Source organism: Crocodylus porosus, unplaced genomic scaffold (genome assembly GCF_001723895.1).
Source record: "Crocodylus porosus isolate Cpor-Errol unplaced genomic scaffold, CroPor_comp1, whole genome shotgun sequence".
NCBI lineage: Eukaryota > Metazoa > Chordata > Crocodylia > Crocodylidae > Crocodylus > Crocodylus porosus.
In genome coordinates, this window is record NW_017728942.1 from 4,994,309 (window position 1) to 5,012,805 (window position 18,497).

Below are 18,497 nucleotides of genomic sequence, written 5' to 3' on the forward strand. Positions count from 1 at the left end.
TGCTTCCAGGCGTCTCTGGAGTCTTTAGTCCACAGTAAGTTTGAGTGGTGGAAGAGGTGTTTAACCCCCCTCCCTGGCCCTAGACCCCAGCCAAGTTTGCCGGGTTTGGGTGGAAGGAAAGGTGGAGGAGCTGCAGACTGGGCTTGCCCCCTCCACCCCCACATCCCCTTGTCAGTCAACCCTCACTGCTCCAGCTAGGGAGCAGAGGGGCAGGACCAGCCCTACTCTTTGGAGCAGGCAGCACAGCCCAGCCAGGGCTGGAAAGCATGCTGGAATGCTGGGGGACTGTGATTTAACTTGAACCAGGAAGGGGTCTGGGACAGGAGTTTCATAAACCGGTTTGACCCAAATCAGTCAAGTCTGATACTATATTCAACCAGGTTTCTCTTAAACCAGTTCAAGCCATTTTGAAACTGGTTTATGTGCACTTAAATTACGCTCTGTTACAGATTTAAGCCAGTTTCTGATCACTTAAGCCAGTCCATGTGCAACTTCTGTCCCTAACCATGGGGATATCTTCCCCCTCACAGGACAGACTAGAGAACCAGTTGGACATGAGTCCCTATTACCAGTGCAATGCAGGCTTCTTTCTTCCCATACAGAAGAAAGCATAGGGCAAGATTGAACCTTGGGATTTATCATTTACGATTACTTGAAGACCTTCTCAGAAATTTGAGAGAAAAGAGGAAATCTGAAAAAGGGAAGGACTGATCCTGGGAGAAGACAGGGAGTTGGCGAAGTAAAGCTGGGGGAAGGTCTAGAAGACAGGCTTAGGGGCAAATTGGGTGGAGAACATGAAAGAAGGAAAGGGGAACTTAGATAAAAATAGAGAGGGAGTACAGGAGAGCATTTTGGGAAGGCCAGATGGGCACTTGGGGTTGGGAGAGGTACAGGGAGTGGTCATAGCTGGGGAGAAGTATGAATGTCCTTGTCAATGCATGGGGAGGCAAGCACTTGAGGAAGGATACACAAAAAAAAGCAGAAATAAGGCTATGCAACTATAAGAGTGCAACACTCAAATGGGCTGAGGGGAAAAAGAAAAACAAAAATGACTCAGCATCTCTCTGCCCATGCCGTGTTCTCATCCAGTCCCCTGGCCACTTCACCCTTCCCCACATTAAATGAGTTATGATGCAACATGAAGGCTGAGAACACCAAGCACAGAAGACTGGGGAAATTCCAAAATTAAAAGCGTCAATGACGACATTACATTTTGCCCAAATTAGATATTGATGTTAAATTTAAATCCTAATCTAGCTCTTTATGGTTCCATTTGAACCATATAATGAATCAATACTGTTGACCATACACTGCCATTGCAGCCTCCAGCATTATAACAGACTCATGCAGTGGAAGATGACAAAATGCACACGCTATTTGTGACAGATCTGGCCACCACTGAGACATTTCGTAAAACAGTTGCAGAATTTATTGAGATAAATACAAATAGAAAGTTACATAGATTCTATATTCTGACAAGTGAGTGGCACTTCCAGAGTGTCTTCACTTATTTGGACTCTAAACAACACTGTTTTTACAGACACGCAAACTGCCACTAGGGCAGTGTCCGGTTAGATGCCAAGGGTATATCCTCTATAATGGATACAGTGAGTTGGAATTCTAAGCAACATGACTAACATGCTTTGGATTACAAGTGCCCGATAATTTTCTACAGCAATATTGCACCACTAATGTTATTTTCAGGTCCCTTAGTCAAAAGTGGTTTTAAGAAATTACATCCTTGCAGCTTTTGTGAAAGTAGACTAACTTTTCCTGCATCTGCAACATACAATTTTGCATAATTTAAACAACCCAGAGAATTGCATGAGAATACATAGCTTTAATCTTCATTGCATACATGTATCTGGTATGAGCTGTAAAGTGCAGTCTTTAGCCATGTTGAAATATTTCCAGTATAAAATAAAAAACAAAACTGTAAAAAGTGCACCAAATTAATAGAACTGCACACTGTCTAAAGTTAAAAGGAGAATTATGGCATCCCCTCTAGTGCATACAACCGTAGTTTAACAAGTTTTTAAAAGCCTTAGTTTAAAAAAAAAAAAAAAAAAAAAATCACATTATTTAAAATGGCCATGGATCTCTAGAGCTAGAGAATTACCAAAAATCTTTAAAAGCACAATTTTTTTTTAAAAAAAAAAAAAAAAAGAGAGAGATTTTGTGAACTTAGCTGGTGGCTTTTAAAAAACAAAAACCAAAACAAAATGTCCCAAAACGTCCCACAAGTTTTAATTAAAGAAGTCCCATTATGAAAACTATCCCACCTCTGTAAAGACACCCACCCAATGGACATTTGGGTTTTCTGGTAGATTACTGCAGGTAAAGGTAGCTATTTAAGATGATTGCTGAAACAAAGCTGGGTTGTGTTGATGTTCGAAGTAACCAGTTTATATACAGTACATTAAAAACATATCTATGTACACTTAAAAAAAAAAAAAAAGTTGTGATCAGTGCTTGGAAACTGAATGACCTGTTAATAGTCAACAAAAATGAAACCTGGTCAGAACAATTTTAGAAAATCTGAACTCTTAAAAATATTAGTTTAATGTTAGCATTAGAAAAAAGATATTAAAACTACAAAAAATTAACTTGACTTTTTTGCTGAGAATCTGCAGTCATAAAAAATCTGTTTGCATTGAAGAGGCATTTGTTTAAAATTATAAAAAAAATTAAGCGTAGAACTTTGTGGAATTTACAGAGCTTAGGCTGTTTACTGAAATAGCAACTATATATTTTCCCCTATAGATTCTAAAAGCACCTATGGTCTTGCAAGCAAACAATTTATTACAAATACTATACAGGATAATTCAAAACTAGTTTCATTGACATTTATACAAAATTGAACCTTCCAAAAAGTACAAGAGTCAGGCTGAGAAAGCTACTTCCCATACAGCTGACAATCCAGTTAAAGAGTAATATTTTTAACTTCCAAACAGTTGAACTACTTAATGCTACAGTAATGAAATAATGTAGATGGAAATAGTCTCTCATTGGTCTATTTACAGACTGAGCAAACACTGAATATAATAATTTATCTACCATTACATGAGACATTTTCCCCAGTATATAAACGGTCCTCCTTAAACAAGGTTATGGCCCTGATCCAAAGCCCATTATAGTCAATGCGTCTTTTCCCCAACTTCAATAGACCACGTTAGAGACTTAGGATGCAAGGGAAAACAGGGGTGAAAATGGAACAGCCAAGGGCATCAACATTGCAACTTAAGTTGGCATTTCACAAAATTGTTGGATTTAATGATGGGGACTTCATTCTCTTCTTGTAGGAAGTTCCTGGTTAACACAGTCTTGATGTCCCAAGTGCCACCCCAGGCAATGTTAGTTTGTGGGTTTTGGTTTTTTCGTGGGTTTTTTTTGCTCACCTCCAACCCCCATAACGACAACCACAGACAGTTATAAAAACAGAATTTGTGAAGAACAGTAGGTCAGCTTCCTTACTCTGAAAACCTGCGCTTCACCTCCTTTGGAAACTTGAGACCACAATATTTTACAAGAATCTCCTCTCGTTGTAGGAAATCATAGATTCAGATTGTAAGTTTGAGAGAGGCAGGTTCCAAGGAAAATGACTGCTGAACCTCATACAAGTTTTTTCAAGTTATGTGAATGTGCATGTGCATGTCCCCCTTTTTACGTACTCTGCAAAACATTTAAAGATTTTAATCTCCTACCAATGTGATTTTAATTAAATGAACTGACTTGAGGGCAGAAATGTTTGGGGAGATAACAGTAAGTGTACAAAGAAAAGCTATGATAATGCAGTTTATAAAAAGACAAAGTAATAAGAAAGAGCCACAAAATACAAAGCAAGTTAATCCCTCTGTGATTTAAAATATATCAGATGTCTATTAAAAGGTAAAAGGTGACCTATGCACATTAACTTTTACTTGCCAACTGTGCTGTTTAAAGTGAAATGGCTTCTTCGATCTCTCTCACTGATATGAGATTAAAGTTCTGTGAATTATTTTTGCCAAGCTGCAGGAGCTATTCACATATATGTATACACACATTGTTCATTTAAAATAATAAAATGTAATATTATAAACAATATAAAAAAGACACAATAAAATAGGGGAAACATTTTCACTTAAGCATACTAACCTTGGGCTTCAAAGCTTAGGAAGTCCTTTAAGCTTGTAGCAGATTGCTTTATTACTGGCATTCATAGGGGTTGTACTTTTTTTAACTGTATTAAGAAACATTAACATTATGATACTGAAATGTTACATTTGTGTAATTTCTTAATAAGAGGATATATACAATACTGAAATCTGGGTAGATATGAAAGTTACAGCCCACTTTTATGAGGGAAAAAATCCCCAAAGTCTGACTGATCAGCTAGTATCCACAGTTGTAGCTACAAAAGTGGTCATTTAGTGAGGATTGTGGCATTGTCAGCGATCCCTTTCCTTTCAGTTCAGGTAGGCAGCCAACTGCTTCATTCCTTTCTCCTTCCTGTGAATCAGGCAAACCAAGAACACACAGCATGTTAACATTTTGATGTTCAGGGATCATAGCAGGTGAACAGCTCAGTTTTGTTTTTCAATGGAAGTGGTCTCCATGTTATTCTGTTTTAGTTTTACAGTGGCAAAAAAGCAAACATCTTGGTCTCTGTCAGATTGTAAAGCTAGGACAGTTTCTTCCACAGCTTCTAGATGAGGATTGCCAACACTTTTAAAGTAAGCTAGAACGAGGGGGAGAAGGAAAGAAAAAAAACACAAAACGTTTTCAGCAAAGCCATACTTTACATCAGTGCTTCCCAAGGTGCTCCCCACCTCAGTAAAGTTACACAGCCTCACGCCCCTCTATTTCAGCTGCTACCACTGCTTCCCCACACCCATTACTCTCAAAACATTGCAATACAGTACACTGCTCAGACCCATCACAAACTATTCACATTTTCCTATTAGAAGAAAAAGTAAATAAAAGTTTTGCTTCCCCGTCCAAGTCACAGGCATGGGGAGCATGCATGGCGGTGGTGTTAGCCTTTTCCTTCACCCAGTTACAGAAATTGTTCAAGGCAGTTCGTCTGATTTGCAGGCTTGGTCTCCCTGAGGAAGTTAAAGCAAGCCCAAGCAAACCAGACAAGAGGAACGTGTATTTTTCTTTCTTAATTGCTTTTACTATTGCTTGGCATGGGCAGAACTATTTGTTGAGTCCTCATTATTTTTTTAAAAGCGGCTCTTGCTTCTTCTGAGTCCTAAGTGGAAATCTACCAGCGTAAGTGGAAACCTGGCTGGCTGCCACCATCATACTTTTTTTTAAGCCTATATTTTTCAACCAAAAAAAAAAAAAAAAAAACTTAAAAAAAAAAGCCTAAATTTACAAAGTTTCTCATTTAGAGGTTTGGGGTAGGGGTAGGGGCAGAAGACAGCAGGGGAAAGATCAGAGGTTAGACAGAGTGGGAGGTTCCTGTGTGCCATCTTACAGAAAAGACAGCAGAGATGACCTGGATGCTATGAGGAACAGAGGCAGGTGCAAGAAGAATGAGTACGGCAAATAGATTTTGCAAAGAACCTTTTAAATATTCCACAAGCATTACCATGTTCTGAACCCCCCACCCTTTTTTTTTTTTTTTTTTTTTTAAAGAAATGCAAAGAAAGAAAGAAAAAAGACCTTCTCAATGGTTTTCTGCATGAATTTTTCATCCCTACAGTTTACTGGTTCTTCCTCTAAAAAGTAATCTGCAGAAGACTGTGTGACTTCTCATTACAAAACATTACAACTGCCATCTACTGGATGTAATGTCACATCTCCTATATTAGATGTAATGTCAGCTTCAAAGGATATATAGTCCTGGGAAAAAAACTTCCAAAAAGAAAAAAAACCCCACATAACATGAACATGGTGTCGCCCTTCTGCACGCTGATATTATGTTCTGCACGCTCCCCCGATTATAGCATGCTTATTCTGTTGTACAGAGAAACTGAACATCATTTTACTAGTTGAGCAAAGCAATTCGTAAAGAACAGCACTGTTATAGGAACGATGGAATTCATAAGAAATTTGTTGTTTCAAAGGAATTATTTAGCATACCTTTCTCCAACAGTGTTTGCCTTAAAGCCTTGGCTAGCAGAACCCTTACATTTGGCACTGGATCAGAAGCAAGACTTAAAAGACTGGGGAGTAAGTGCTCAACAAACTGATCAACAGGCATACACTCCTCCTCTACCACTGCCTGGGGGATAAAAGCAGAACAGAAGACAAAACCTAAGACAGAACATACTTAGCAAGCTGAATCATCAATATCTTAAAATACCCAGCTCCCCCTCCCCTTTGCACTTTGCCCTTAGTTTGGTCTGTGTTTAAAAAGAAAAAAAAGTTAACTGTATAGAAAAAAAACAGAATGGAAGCATGTTATTTATTTCAGTTGCATTCTCAACACTTTACATTTACAAAGCAGAGGCTGATTGTTGTTTCTGTTTCTTTTCCTTCTCCTGCTGGCCATTCTTTTCACTTCCCAGTTCCTGGATGGACAGGTCCAATCAATGTATTTAGGTGACCCAAAGAGATGGAAGAATCAAGAACTTCCTGTTCTGACAGGGACTAAGGTGATCACAATACCTTTACGTGGTCCAAGCAACAAGAGGACTCTTGCCACCTTTGTGGGTCACCTTGACTTTGGGGGAATTTTTTCCTTGGCCAAAAGGACAAGACGTACAGCTTTTGCTCCTTTCAGTTAAATCAAAGATTAATGCAGTCAACACCCATTTCTATTTCCCCTCCTGTTTAGACAAGCCAAGGCATTTCCAGGCACACCTATTTTTCTACCAGTTTTTGTCTGGAAACCTCTCTTCATCCACGTAGCCCTTATGAACCTTGCTCACTGCAGAACACTGGTTCCTACTGGTTCCCAAGGTGGGTTTTATGAAACAAAGGTTGTTTTAGCATCTTCTAGCTGATTTTATCATCAAAAGTGCTCGCCAAGACAGCTTAGTAATTTGGACTAAAATCAGGTCAATTAAGCCAATAAGCCAGGGTAGGCAACATTTTTTAGCCAGAGTACCAAAAAACCCCACAATGTCTACCTTGGAAGGTACCGGAGGGCTGACATACCAGGCCCCGAGCAGCTGTTCGCAGCCTCCTGGCTGCAGCTGGCCCACAGAGCCCAGTCTGCTTGCAACAGGGCTTGCAGCCTCCCAGCCGCCTGCTGGGAACAGCCTGAGCTCCAAGGCTGGCAGCAGCTGCTTAGCGCCCGGGCTGGTGGTTGTGCGCCAAGCAAAATGGCTTTGCATGCCATATGCTGCACACGTGCCAGGGTTTGCTGACCCCTGCAATAAGCTATAGTTAGAAGATAAGTAACATTCAGTCAGTACTGATTTTAGTCAATTTAAATACAATGGAAGTCAATGGCTCCATTTCCCTTTCTCAGTAGTGAAAGCCATTTATTTCCTTCTTGGAAGCATTAGAAACTCTCCCAAATATGTATGTATACATACATTCAACACAAACATAAAAAGGCATTCCAACCTGACAAATGAAGGCAAAAGCTTGTCTTCCAACCCATTTGGAACAATGACGAAACCTCACTACAAGTTCGTTAATGAAATTTAATCCCAACGCATTTGCGTTGTTTGCATAGAACTTCTGTAGTATAGCCACAACCTGTAAGGAGATCAGGCGTGAGATTCAGATTGTGAAAGCTGGCGCTTCAGTTGCATCACGTTCTTAAACACTACTTAGAGATGCACACGTTCTATAGAAATATAACAGTGCTGTGTTTCTGTAGGCACATGAGAAAAAGAGAATTTAGAGCTGTTTTGCTGGGTTTTGACTTTTCAGCCCCTTGTCAATTTTGACTAATAAAAGACCCCCCAAAACAGGGGGGTCAGACTCAGTGATCTAATAGGTCCCTTCCAACCCTAGAAATCTATGAAATCTATGATTTTAAAAAGTCATTTTAAAAGCAAACAAACTACATCAATGAATTCACATCAAACTCTAGACAAATAAAACAATTTGACCAGCTCAAAAACGAAACATATTTGTGTTCAGAGTGTCTGTTTGAAACTACAGCTTCAACAAGCTTATCAAGTTTATTTGTATAAGTGTTAAGAAAATAAAAAAGAATAAAACCCCTACCAGTTTGAAGGAGATCCACCTGACTTCAGATACTTTATCAGAACAGAGAGTTAGTGCAATGTGTCTTAAATAATCATACACATCATTAGGGTTGTAGAGTTCTAATATCAGGATCAGCTGTCTGCAATACAAATGGAAGGGATTATCTTTGGGAAGCATAACATTAATCTCTTCTCATTTTTCCTTTCCTATTGATGGTAGGGGGGAGAAGGAAATATACATGGTTTCTTGAACAAAGCTGCGAAAATGCTTGAGGAAAAACATCACTGTTATTATGCAATGCTTTGGGACTTTGGTTCATTTTATTATGTATACACAGAGTATATAATCATCAAAATTAGTCCAGTTCAATTGAGCAAAATATATGAAAAATGCAACTTCAGCAGCAACACTTTGTACAAACTGCACATATAGAAGGTACTGCTAAAATCATCAAGAGAATAATGCGAAAATACAGAGCAAGGTTTTTATGGTTTCTCAGGTTCTTCTTCATTCTTTCATTCCCTGAATTATTTCAGGGACGGTATAAATAAATATCTAAGGTATACAATGTTGGGAAAACTGCACATAAGGTATCCTAGCCTTTACAGCAGGAATTCTCAACCAGGGTGCCATGAAATCCTTTCAAGGATGCTGGGGATTGCCGTGTAACATTAGCACAGCTAGGGGTGCAAATAATGATACGCAGTATAAGCTCTGAGTTTCCAAATAGGGATTAATGGCATCAAAAATATCCCTCCCTTCCTGTGGTCTGAGTTCTTTGCAAAAGAAGAACTGTTCTATTACTTTCCGTAGTCAAGAAACAATTGAAAAGCAAGAGCTGGCATTTTCTAAGAGTGGGGGCGTTGAGTCTAAAAAGGTTGGGCATCACTGCTTCACAGGAACAAGCCATTAGTGCAGCACTGCCAATCACTCCCAGACACCCCACAGTGAAGTTGCAAAGTTCGTCCACTAGATGTCAGGGAACCATCATGCAACAAACTGCTATTTTCTGCACTGGGTTTATATTACAAAGATAGCATTACACCTGCAGATGGTATCCTGACAGTAGGATTTCTGTGAAAGCAAGTACCTTAGTTTGAAACGATGGACGCTATAGGTAGTAAAATGCACTATGTTTAATTTTTTAAATAAATAAAAATTGATTTTTAGCTACTGGCTAGCTGTCTGCATACTAAAATAAAAACATCATTATTATAACTTCCACCAAATCTATTCTACCCTCATAACACACTCAATTGCATGGAAAAAACCCTAAATTAATCAGCTTACTTTACAATAAAAAAGGGTGCTTGCAATAATGTTTAAAAGATTTTATAGACCCATACTGCATAGACCCATAATTAAACCACAGTTAAGTACAATCAGACCTGTCAGTGGCTAGACAAGAATTAACATGCTCTACTTGTTTCACAGATTTTAAAGCCAGGTGGGGCCATGAGACCAGCTGGTCTGACTTCTGGTCTATCAGACAGTTTGATTTCACTACTTCTGTATTAGAGAGACAGAGAGAGAGACACTGTGTGTCTGTATATGTGAGTCAGAGGGCGAGACCAGACCCAAGTTTATGAAAAAGTGAGAGACAGAGACCGGGTGGGATGTGAGGCAGGGATCCTGGTAGGACAACCGATCCTGAAGGGCAACAGTCATTCTGCCTGATTGGTGAACTAGGCAGTGCAGAAGTCTGGTGTCCTGAAGGTGGAGTATCTGCAGCAGTCTAGCAGCTCACACTGTTGAGATATTCTGCAGTCAAGCTCAGAGGAGACTGTAAGTATCACCCCCCCCCCCCTTATTCCGGAGTGCATCTCTCTCAGATCTAGGCCTCCAGAATTCATCTTTTTCTTGACAGGACTGTTAAATTGATGTATGTTTAGGGTTCATTTGGATTAATAAGCTATGCTAGTGGTTCTGGTTGACTTGTTCTATCATAGTTGTGAATTTTGTATCTAGAGTTAATTAACTATGTTTAAGTACTGTTGTTGTTACTGCTTATCTGTTTTGATACAAGTTTTTAGATTGCTTTCAGTGTGTTTGTGATTTGTGGTGATAGTGGTGCCTTCCTGTGAACATATTTTATATCAGAATTAAAAATCGCTTCTAAATTTTCTATCACCTAAAAAAAAAAAAAAAAAAATACATGAGTAAAATATTTTCTAGGCCTTTGCTTCTGAGGCGCTTTTCTGTGAAAAAAAGCTAAGTGAGTCAACTAAAGGGTAGAAGTGCGCTGATCAATACATCAGGCTATATCATATTGGCACTGATAAAGGGAAAACTGACATCAGCTAAAAAAGACGATTGCTGGTAATGTGGCTGATACTGTCGCTGATAAACGCGCCATGCATGGGCACAGTTGCAGCATGCGCGCAGCCAGGAATGCAGCGCAGCAGCTTGGAGAGGAGTGTGCGGTTGGTAAGTTGGGGGAGGGAGAGAGGGAGTGAGGCTGGGACATGCACTGCCCAAGGCACGGGACAGAGCTGCAAGTGGCTTGTCCAGGGGCCTGGGAAGGAGCAGGTGCAGCTCCCACCACTGTGTGCACCTCCGGGAGAGACAAAGGGGACATGGGCCCCCTGGATCTGTGCATGGGGGGAGGGTGGGCTGCTCCTGTGGGCTAGGGCTGGAGGAGGCACCAGGCACTGGTTTGGGCCAGGGCTGTGCATGGGGCAGGTGGCAACAGCAACACAGGGAGGGCAACTACAGCCACGCCAAAAATTTGCCATAGCCCCGCTCCTAGCACCACCACCACCCATCCCAAGTGCAGCCTCAGCCCAACAACTCCACTGGGAAGAGCCCAGCCCCAGGCTCACCCTTGCTCCATGCACTGATCCAGGGGGCACATGCCCCCCATGCTTCCTCTGGGGGTGCACACAGCAGCATGAGCTACCCTGGCTGGGCAGCACCTGCCCCTGCCCTATTCCCTCCCTCGCCACAGAGACTTACCAACCCAGCACTGTTCTCCAAGCTGCCAGGTCTGCACATCAGCAGTCAGATTGCTATCAGCCTATATGGCTCATTAATAAATCGGCCATGAGTATCAGCCCAAAAAATATCTTTAATCGGTGCACCATTACAAAATGTTTCATCAGGTATCATATACACTCTTACTACACACTACCTACTTGTGCTGATGGAGACCAATTTTTCCCCATATCCATTTTAAAATGTGGACATCAAAACTGCAGTCTATATTCCAATCTCAATCTAATGCTGTAAAGAGGTAAGAGTCATCTCCCTGCTGTTTTGCTTTCTGTGGTTATTTAACCCTACCATCCAACAGCAATGTTGTCTGAACATGAGATGAGTTATGGATCACTGAAGGAAGTTAGGGCTTCCAGCCTCAATGGAGAACAAAGAGAAAATGACCCTCTCATCAAACAGGTGATCCCCAGAGATTGAGCTATGGCAAGCTGGTGGGTCAGTGTGTTGTACCCTAAGCTTCTCCCACTCTCCCAGACCTACTGATTCTAAATGTAGTTTCAAGGTTAAACCTAAATATCTCCACGCCCCATGTTCAATTCCAGATATGAAACCACGATTCAGGATGTGGAACCGTATCACCAGAGGTTGAAATGATTATGTTTTTACTTACTCTGCCAGTTCATAACGAAACCGCCAATTCCTGCTGTTATCAGTCACCACAAATTCTTGAAGCTGGTAAAGGTACTCTCGCCTTTTGTCTGCATGAAGCAACTGAAGGAAAAGGTGTTCCACAAACAAGGTATTATTAAATGAAATTGATGAATCCAGCAGTTCAAAACAACAATTTGAAACTTTAGAAGCTGTACCCCTCTGGGATATTTTCTGTTCCTTACTCCTTGACATTGCTATTTATTTGCATTTTCCTGTAAGAAAAAGTTGAATGTTCATAGAAAATGTTTTACTCTCCAGAAAACCACAGGCCAGATTCTAAAAGCTGTGGACGTCTAGCTGTAGAAGCTGAATTTTCCAAGAGCTACTGTACAGTTACTGAAAAATCAAGCATGAAACTGCATGATCAAATTAGACACACCTAACTGAAAAACTCTTTTTTTAAGTCTTTTAGTCATACTTTGTCCACCAGTCGAGTAGCGAGGAATTAAAGTTTCAGCCCATTCTCAAATAAGCACACAAGACACCACTTTGCAATGTTTCCAGCTACAGAGCTTTTACCCATTTTTTCCTTGTTGAACTTGACTGGAAAAGTATAAGAAAAGATGCTGGAAAGACCACTCTTGTAGAGGGTCCCAAAAATGGATTAATGATCTAATCTGTTCTTCCCCAACCCCTAAATTAATCAGAGTCCTTCCTGCTACAGACCTTGATTACTCTAAATAACACTTATTTTGCACTGGCTTGCAAAAATAAAAGATCAGATACAGGAGGATTTATTTATTTGGGAATGGAATTCAAAGAATCATAAAAAAGCATTAAAATAACATATCTGGGGGAAAATAAAACAAAAAAGTGTTTGTTTGTTTTAACTGCCTAAAATGTCCAAAGAAAGTTTTTTTCAGTGTGAAACACAGAGACATCCCTAATCTAAGTAAGTGAAAACCCATGTATTTAAATGACATGTCCTCTTACCTTCAGAAAGTCATAGAGATGTTTAAGAACTCCAATGCGCACTTCGTCCAGATCTTTCAAGAATCCATTAAAAATCGGCACTAGATCAGCTGCTGTTAGTTGATCTCCTAATATAACAGCCAATTCATGTATGGAAAAAGCTAGCGTCCGACGTACCTTCCACTTGATAGTAAATAAACAAATTTTCTAGATTAAACACTGTAACTGTAGAAAATACTGAAGAAATAGAACTGGTTTTTTTTGGAGGGTGGGAAGAGGCAAAAATATTTACACAAGCTCCCAAATTCTGTACATGCATTATATTTATGAAGCTGCATTTTCTTAAAGCCCTAAGGAGGAGACAGGAGTGGGGGGAGCAGAGGGAAGGAAAAGGGGAAAGTATTTGAACATAAATTTTGCACACTATCAACAGCTTCACGGTTTCTTGTAAGCTTCAACATTCCTTGCTTGCCTATTTCTAATTTGTATAGTGATGTTCTAAATTCTTGTCTGAAAATGTGATTTTACCTGTACATCTGATGCCAAGGTCTCATATGTATCCTTCAGACAGTGCCAATTCTGCCTGCCCAGAGTTAAGGCCACCCCTGGGAGACTATAAGCACAGTGTTTTGCTATTTCAGTGTCAACAGTCTGGGCCCGAGCTGGGTCAGTCATTGACAAGTACTGATCTAATAAAGGCTGAGGTATGATATCCTAAAAAGAGAGACGGAAAATTATTAATATTAATAAATTAAACAAGGAGACAGATCATCAGTATGGAAAGACATCTGTCCTAGTACAGCATTCTCTTTTGTGCCTCCAACCAGATGGCAAATGAACCAAGGGAACAAGCCAGGACAGTATAACAAAGTAACTGAACACCCTGCAAATGACACAAGCCATCTTAAACTACAGGACAAGTCACCACGTCAGTGACTTGTCAACCAGCTTAGGTACAACAGCAGGAAACAACATCAATCTTTGTTACATTATCAACATTTTAGTAAAGGCTGAAACATTACTTCATCCTTGAACAATATCATTCTGGGTACTGAATCAAGTTATGCAGCAACTAGACTCCTCACAGCACTTCCGAGTGTCTTTTGCACTTTGGAACTCAAAACATTTCTCTGCTTATGACACAGGCAGCAGCACAGGGCATAAGAAAAATCCCCCTGCCTGGTGCAGAAAATATGGATTTTGCTGAAATCAGGCTTTTTTTTGCTTCCCAGTTTCTATCAGAATCACTAGGATTCTGCCTACTGATGCCTACAAAAAATTTTGCAGGTGATTGGATGCAGTGCTCCTAAATTATTGTGCTTCAGACAGGGAAGTGTAATTTAATTAAGCAAAGAGCCACACATCACACAGACAGTTCAACTTTAACCACCTGTAACTTTGATTTATCGTCTTCAAAGGGTGGATTATCTTGTTCTTTCTTTAAAAAGTTGCTGGTCCCATTGTGTGGCTCCTCAGAGTCCTGCAAAAGAATTATGCTTATATATTTCCATTACAGAACTGGTGGTTGGGATCTCTCAAAGCATCACACCAAGGCAATGCAATTCCATCAAAGAACAGCTTTCCAAGGGCCAAATACAGCCCAATTCCATAAGTAACCATGAGAAAATATTATTCATGTAAGGCCATGTTACTCTCTACCTTGTTTTGGGTGACACTAAGACTATTTTCACTAGTTTTTACAAAAAAAAAGATATTTTATTATTAGGTAACATTGCAAAGGATCTGTCAGTGTTCAAATGCTGGAATACAGCTGGGTTTGTTTGTTTTTTAATTATACTCTGAAAAGGTGCTATTTTTCTGTGCATTAACAGATACTGACAAAACAGCTCAGTGGCTGCTCCAGGAAAGCCAATACGCCTATAAAATCTTTATGCATTTTTGGAGCACCTCAGGTATTTCCCCAAGTTATTACTTTTAATTTTCCTACTGACAAGTGCTGAAGATGTTATTCTGATGGACATGTAGGACATTAGTAACTTCCTATGCATTAGCTTTAGCTAAAGACAAAACTAAGCACTGTGCAAAAGCTTTCCTATTTACCCTCATATGCATATCAAGAGCATCGTAAAACAGTAAGGCAGGAAGCGTGCACTTTGTCATCGACTGATTCAGCCTCCTGCCTAAAGATAAGCGGCTAATTTTAGATTAGATACAGGAAGGACGAACACTATTTGGTTTGCTGCACATGATATTCCTGTAAGACTATTTATAAAAACCACAACCTACTAGTTCTTAGCTTACTTAGGCCCCTTATATAAATAAGAGCTTTGAATAAAATTAAAATGTGATATTTATTAAGTGATATGGGATAATTATTACCATAATAGTTCTCAGATATCAGGACTGGGGTACTGTTGTGCTAAGAGCTATATAAACAGAGGTAAACATTATTACTATCATCAAAAGTCCACTTGTCTATCTATGAGGCATGACTGTATACTTACTGTGCTTTTCATCATACTGGTAGTAGTTTGGTCAATCATGTCATCATGGGATGATGGAGAGGATGAAGCATTCTCTACTCTGGCGATGCTGGCATCCAAAGAAGATATCTGCTTCTGAAGTTTGCCACCAGTCTCTTCCCTGGGTTTGGTCTCATGATCTCGGATGGAATCAAACTGAGCTGCTCTGAGCGCAGCAGACAAGACTTGAACCTGAGCTGTTATTAAGTGAAGGGATTTCAGCTTAAAGTTTTCCTTTAAACACAGTAAAATTTTCCTTGCACTTGGTTTTAAAGCTACAATTACTTATTCCTAAATTAAAATCAAATGCAGTATAAGAGGCTAACAGTGTAAGAAAATTAATGTACACACAGCACAAACGGGCTACAACTATTCGATAAGATAAACAGAGACTTGGAAGCACTAACATTTTCAACAAAAGCATAACAGTTACTATTTCTATCTCCTGAATAGATTTCTGACAGACTCCAACATTAATTAGCAAAAGACTATCCTATCCTTAAAACTATACAATGTGTTTTATTATGTATCTTTTGGAATATAGGTACACTGGTTAAGCTGCGTGGAATTAAATTCCCCACCCATCTCTCAACTCATGATCTCATCATCTCATCTCCAAGTGGAACTTTCTCTTGGTCTTCTCCCGTCACATCTAATCTCCCTCCTCATCCAGAGCTCTTTATTTTGTTCTCTGATGTTTTGTATTCGGCTTGCTTTCTGCCTTCATCTTTTCTTGTTTATTCTCTCTAATCCCATTCCCTTTGTCTACTATCACTCTCCCAAATAGGATAGCCGCCTACTTATCTCCTTTCTCTAGCTGCAACAAACTCATTTTCAGTTTCCAGATGCCCTATCAACATTTTTATCTGCACCTCTGGTGACATGGAGCTCTCTACACACAGTAAAAATGTGGGTGCACTGCTCATAAGCTAACTGCTGTCAATCTGGTGTGGAGTCAGACTAAGTCTCCAATTTCATGTAGGCTTGACTCCCATCCAGGAGGGTTGGGATTCAAAATACTCATACAGCAGTATTTAGCTCATTGGGATGAGACAACAAGTTGGTAACAGATAAGAGGCATGGTGGGAGGGAGAGGGCTCTGAAAGTATACATGCCAGCCTGCTATAAGTTTCAGCACCTTATATGCCTGGTCTGCAGGTGTGCATAAGAAAACAATACAAAAACCAAGGCAGAGGCTCTGAAAACCATACAGGCACATTCGTATTTCCTGGAGCATTATCACTCCCCACCTCACTAGTCCACCTTAGTTGTCATCAGCCTCAGCTCACTAGCTTCTCCCTGAGCTCACAGCCAACACGGTGATTTCTGGGAAGTGCTCTGCTCTGCCATGTGACAGACCTGGGTTCCGTAGCTAGGTTCCATCTCGTTTCCTGACCTCAGGTACCAGGAACACCTTTAAGAGAATTTGACTGTAGGGGAGAACATGATGCATGACAAACTAAGCTTGGAACAAAATAAATGACATACAAGAGATTCTCATCACTGAACGAGTCCCAGACCACAAAACAGCTTGCTCCAAGAAAGGACTGTGAAGAGTGTAGGAAATTTTTTGAGGAAGCAGAAGCCAAGCTCTACTATTGTAAGCTCTTACCTTGAACATCTGGATCATCCATGTGCTCCTGCAAGGTTTCAAGCACCTTTTTTATTTCACTACTAGCAACACAGTTATTACACAAAGCCTCTGATACAGAGCAGCCATCTTTATGCATCTCCGTCTTGGACTGAAGCAACTCCAAATCCTGGCTTATATCAGGGAGAGGTGGGCGCCAGTATAGGAAAGTATTAAACACATCCTCAGCAGACTGGACCCTTGAGTTCATTCCCTGGCAGTTGCTGACTTGACAGTCTTTAATGCCCTCTATTACACAAGCAGCAATACTGTCACCGTGAGACAATCTAGTTAGATCTTCTTTGGGATTAGCACAGCTCTCTGAACTTGCTTCCTCTGTGTCTTTATTTGGGATTTGAGTGCAGAGCAAAGGGTTGACTTCAGAATCGCTCACTGAGGGAAGTACAGTTGATTTTACTTCCATTGGTTGTTCTGAACTAATAACAGAGATGCATGATTAGCAGAACAAATAAAAAGTCCTAAGACCATACTTTCCAGGTAAATGCTTTATAAAGAGACAACAGCAATTAAAATATTTGTAGTTATTATATTTGAGATAAATCCTACTTCTAATTGTTCTACCTCTAATACAATACAACTCTCCTCTTCCCAAATAATTAGTGAAGAAACATTAAAAGCATAGACTAGATTAAATTACATGCCAAGACAAAAGACTCAGGTTATCCACATTTCATACTGTTATTAAAACTGTATTATCAAGTCCCTATATTAGTCCTGTGTTGCACACAGGGCCACAACAACTAAAACTGTAGAACTGCAGGAAAAGGATCATGTCAGTTTCTCTCTCCTCCTCAAAGGTTTTACCTTGGGGATGAACTGTTTGCACTGGAGCATGGTATATTTGAAATACTGCCTGCCTGGCAAGAATTGGAAGCGCCATCCTGGGCTGCTGGTCGGATACTCAATGTCCCATCCTCCCGAATGTAAAGACCAGCACTAGAAGGGTTTGCAAAGGTAGAAATAAATGGACCAAGAGACTGAAAAGCAGCTTGCCGAACCTGGGGTAGTATAAAAAACAACAACAACAACAAAAACAGTGATATATTCAGTAGTAGTGCTGCTACCATACTATTAAAACTGAAACATGGAACTTGGTTCAACCTTTTCTGTTACTGAATTAAATAGTAATGTACAAGAAAAGGTTTTGGCATTGCAATTCACCACTTAGCAGGTCTTTGCTTCATATATTACTTTCAATAATAGAATTTATAAGGAAAAGGCTAGGCAACAGATCAAAGGGATTTAAGATGTAAAGTGTGTGCCTAAAATATAGAAATCATTTACCTGTAAAATGACTGCATGATTCAAATAAAATCATTTTTTTCACTGGCTTAAACCAAATCCCACATTCCCACTAATACTACAATGAAAGTTCTTTTTCTATTCCTACATAATTTTTTAAAAGCACTGTTCTCAAATTTGAGCAACCAAAGTTTGACACCAAACCCCTAAGGAGGGCATCTTACATTTCTAAAACAGAGAAATCAAGAAGAATACTAAAATGTTTAACTGTGATCCTAACACCCTCCGCTTTCAGTTTTTGATGGCAACCAACAAGCCTACACACTGGACCTTGCTCTCTAATTACCCAAGCATTAAATTCTACAAATCTATGAGGGTGGGTGGGTGTGAAACTGGGTATATAAGATGTTACAGGCTTGTGGTCTCCAATACTCTCCATTTGAAGATCCATGACTAAGAATTTCCAC

At 39.9% G+C, this 18,497-nt stretch overlaps 1 protein-coding gene across 2 annotated transcripts in view; it reads right to left on the reverse strand.

Moving 5' to 3' along the window:
- Positions 1 to 1,411: 1,411 nt before the first annotated feature.
- The window catches only part of LOC109318790 (serine/threonine-protein phosphatase 4 regulatory subunit 1-like), a 32,739-nt gene continuing 15,653 nt past the window's right edge, over positions 1,412 to 18,497 (reverse strand). Inside the window, exons 10-20 of one of the 2 annotated variants that reach the window (XM_019548182.1) lie at positions 17,593 to 17,786; positions 16,750 to 17,204; positions 15,120 to 15,334; positions 14,045 to 14,134; positions 13,183 to 13,368; positions 12,676 to 12,837; positions 11,702 to 11,802; positions 8,116 to 8,236; positions 7,504 to 7,638; positions 6,070 to 6,211; positions 1,412 to 4,717 (exon numbers count right to left, since the gene is read on the reverse strand). In XM_019548182.1, coding sequence (XP_019403727.1) covers positions 4,563 to 4,717; positions 6,070 to 6,211; positions 7,504 to 7,638; positions 8,116 to 8,236; positions 11,702 to 11,802; positions 12,676 to 12,837; positions 13,183 to 13,368; positions 14,045 to 14,134; positions 15,120 to 15,334; positions 16,750 to 17,204; positions 17,593 to 17,786 — 1,956 coding nt within the window. In that variant the 3' untranslated portion in view covers positions 1,412 to 4,562. The remainder of the gene's footprint in view (positions 4,718 to 6,069; positions 6,212 to 7,503; positions 7,639 to 8,115; positions 8,237 to 11,701; positions 11,803 to 12,675; positions 12,838 to 13,182; positions 13,369 to 14,044; positions 14,135 to 15,119; positions 15,335 to 16,749; positions 17,205 to 17,592; positions 17,787 to 18,497) is intronic. The other variant, XM_019548181.1, reaches the window with a different exon arrangement.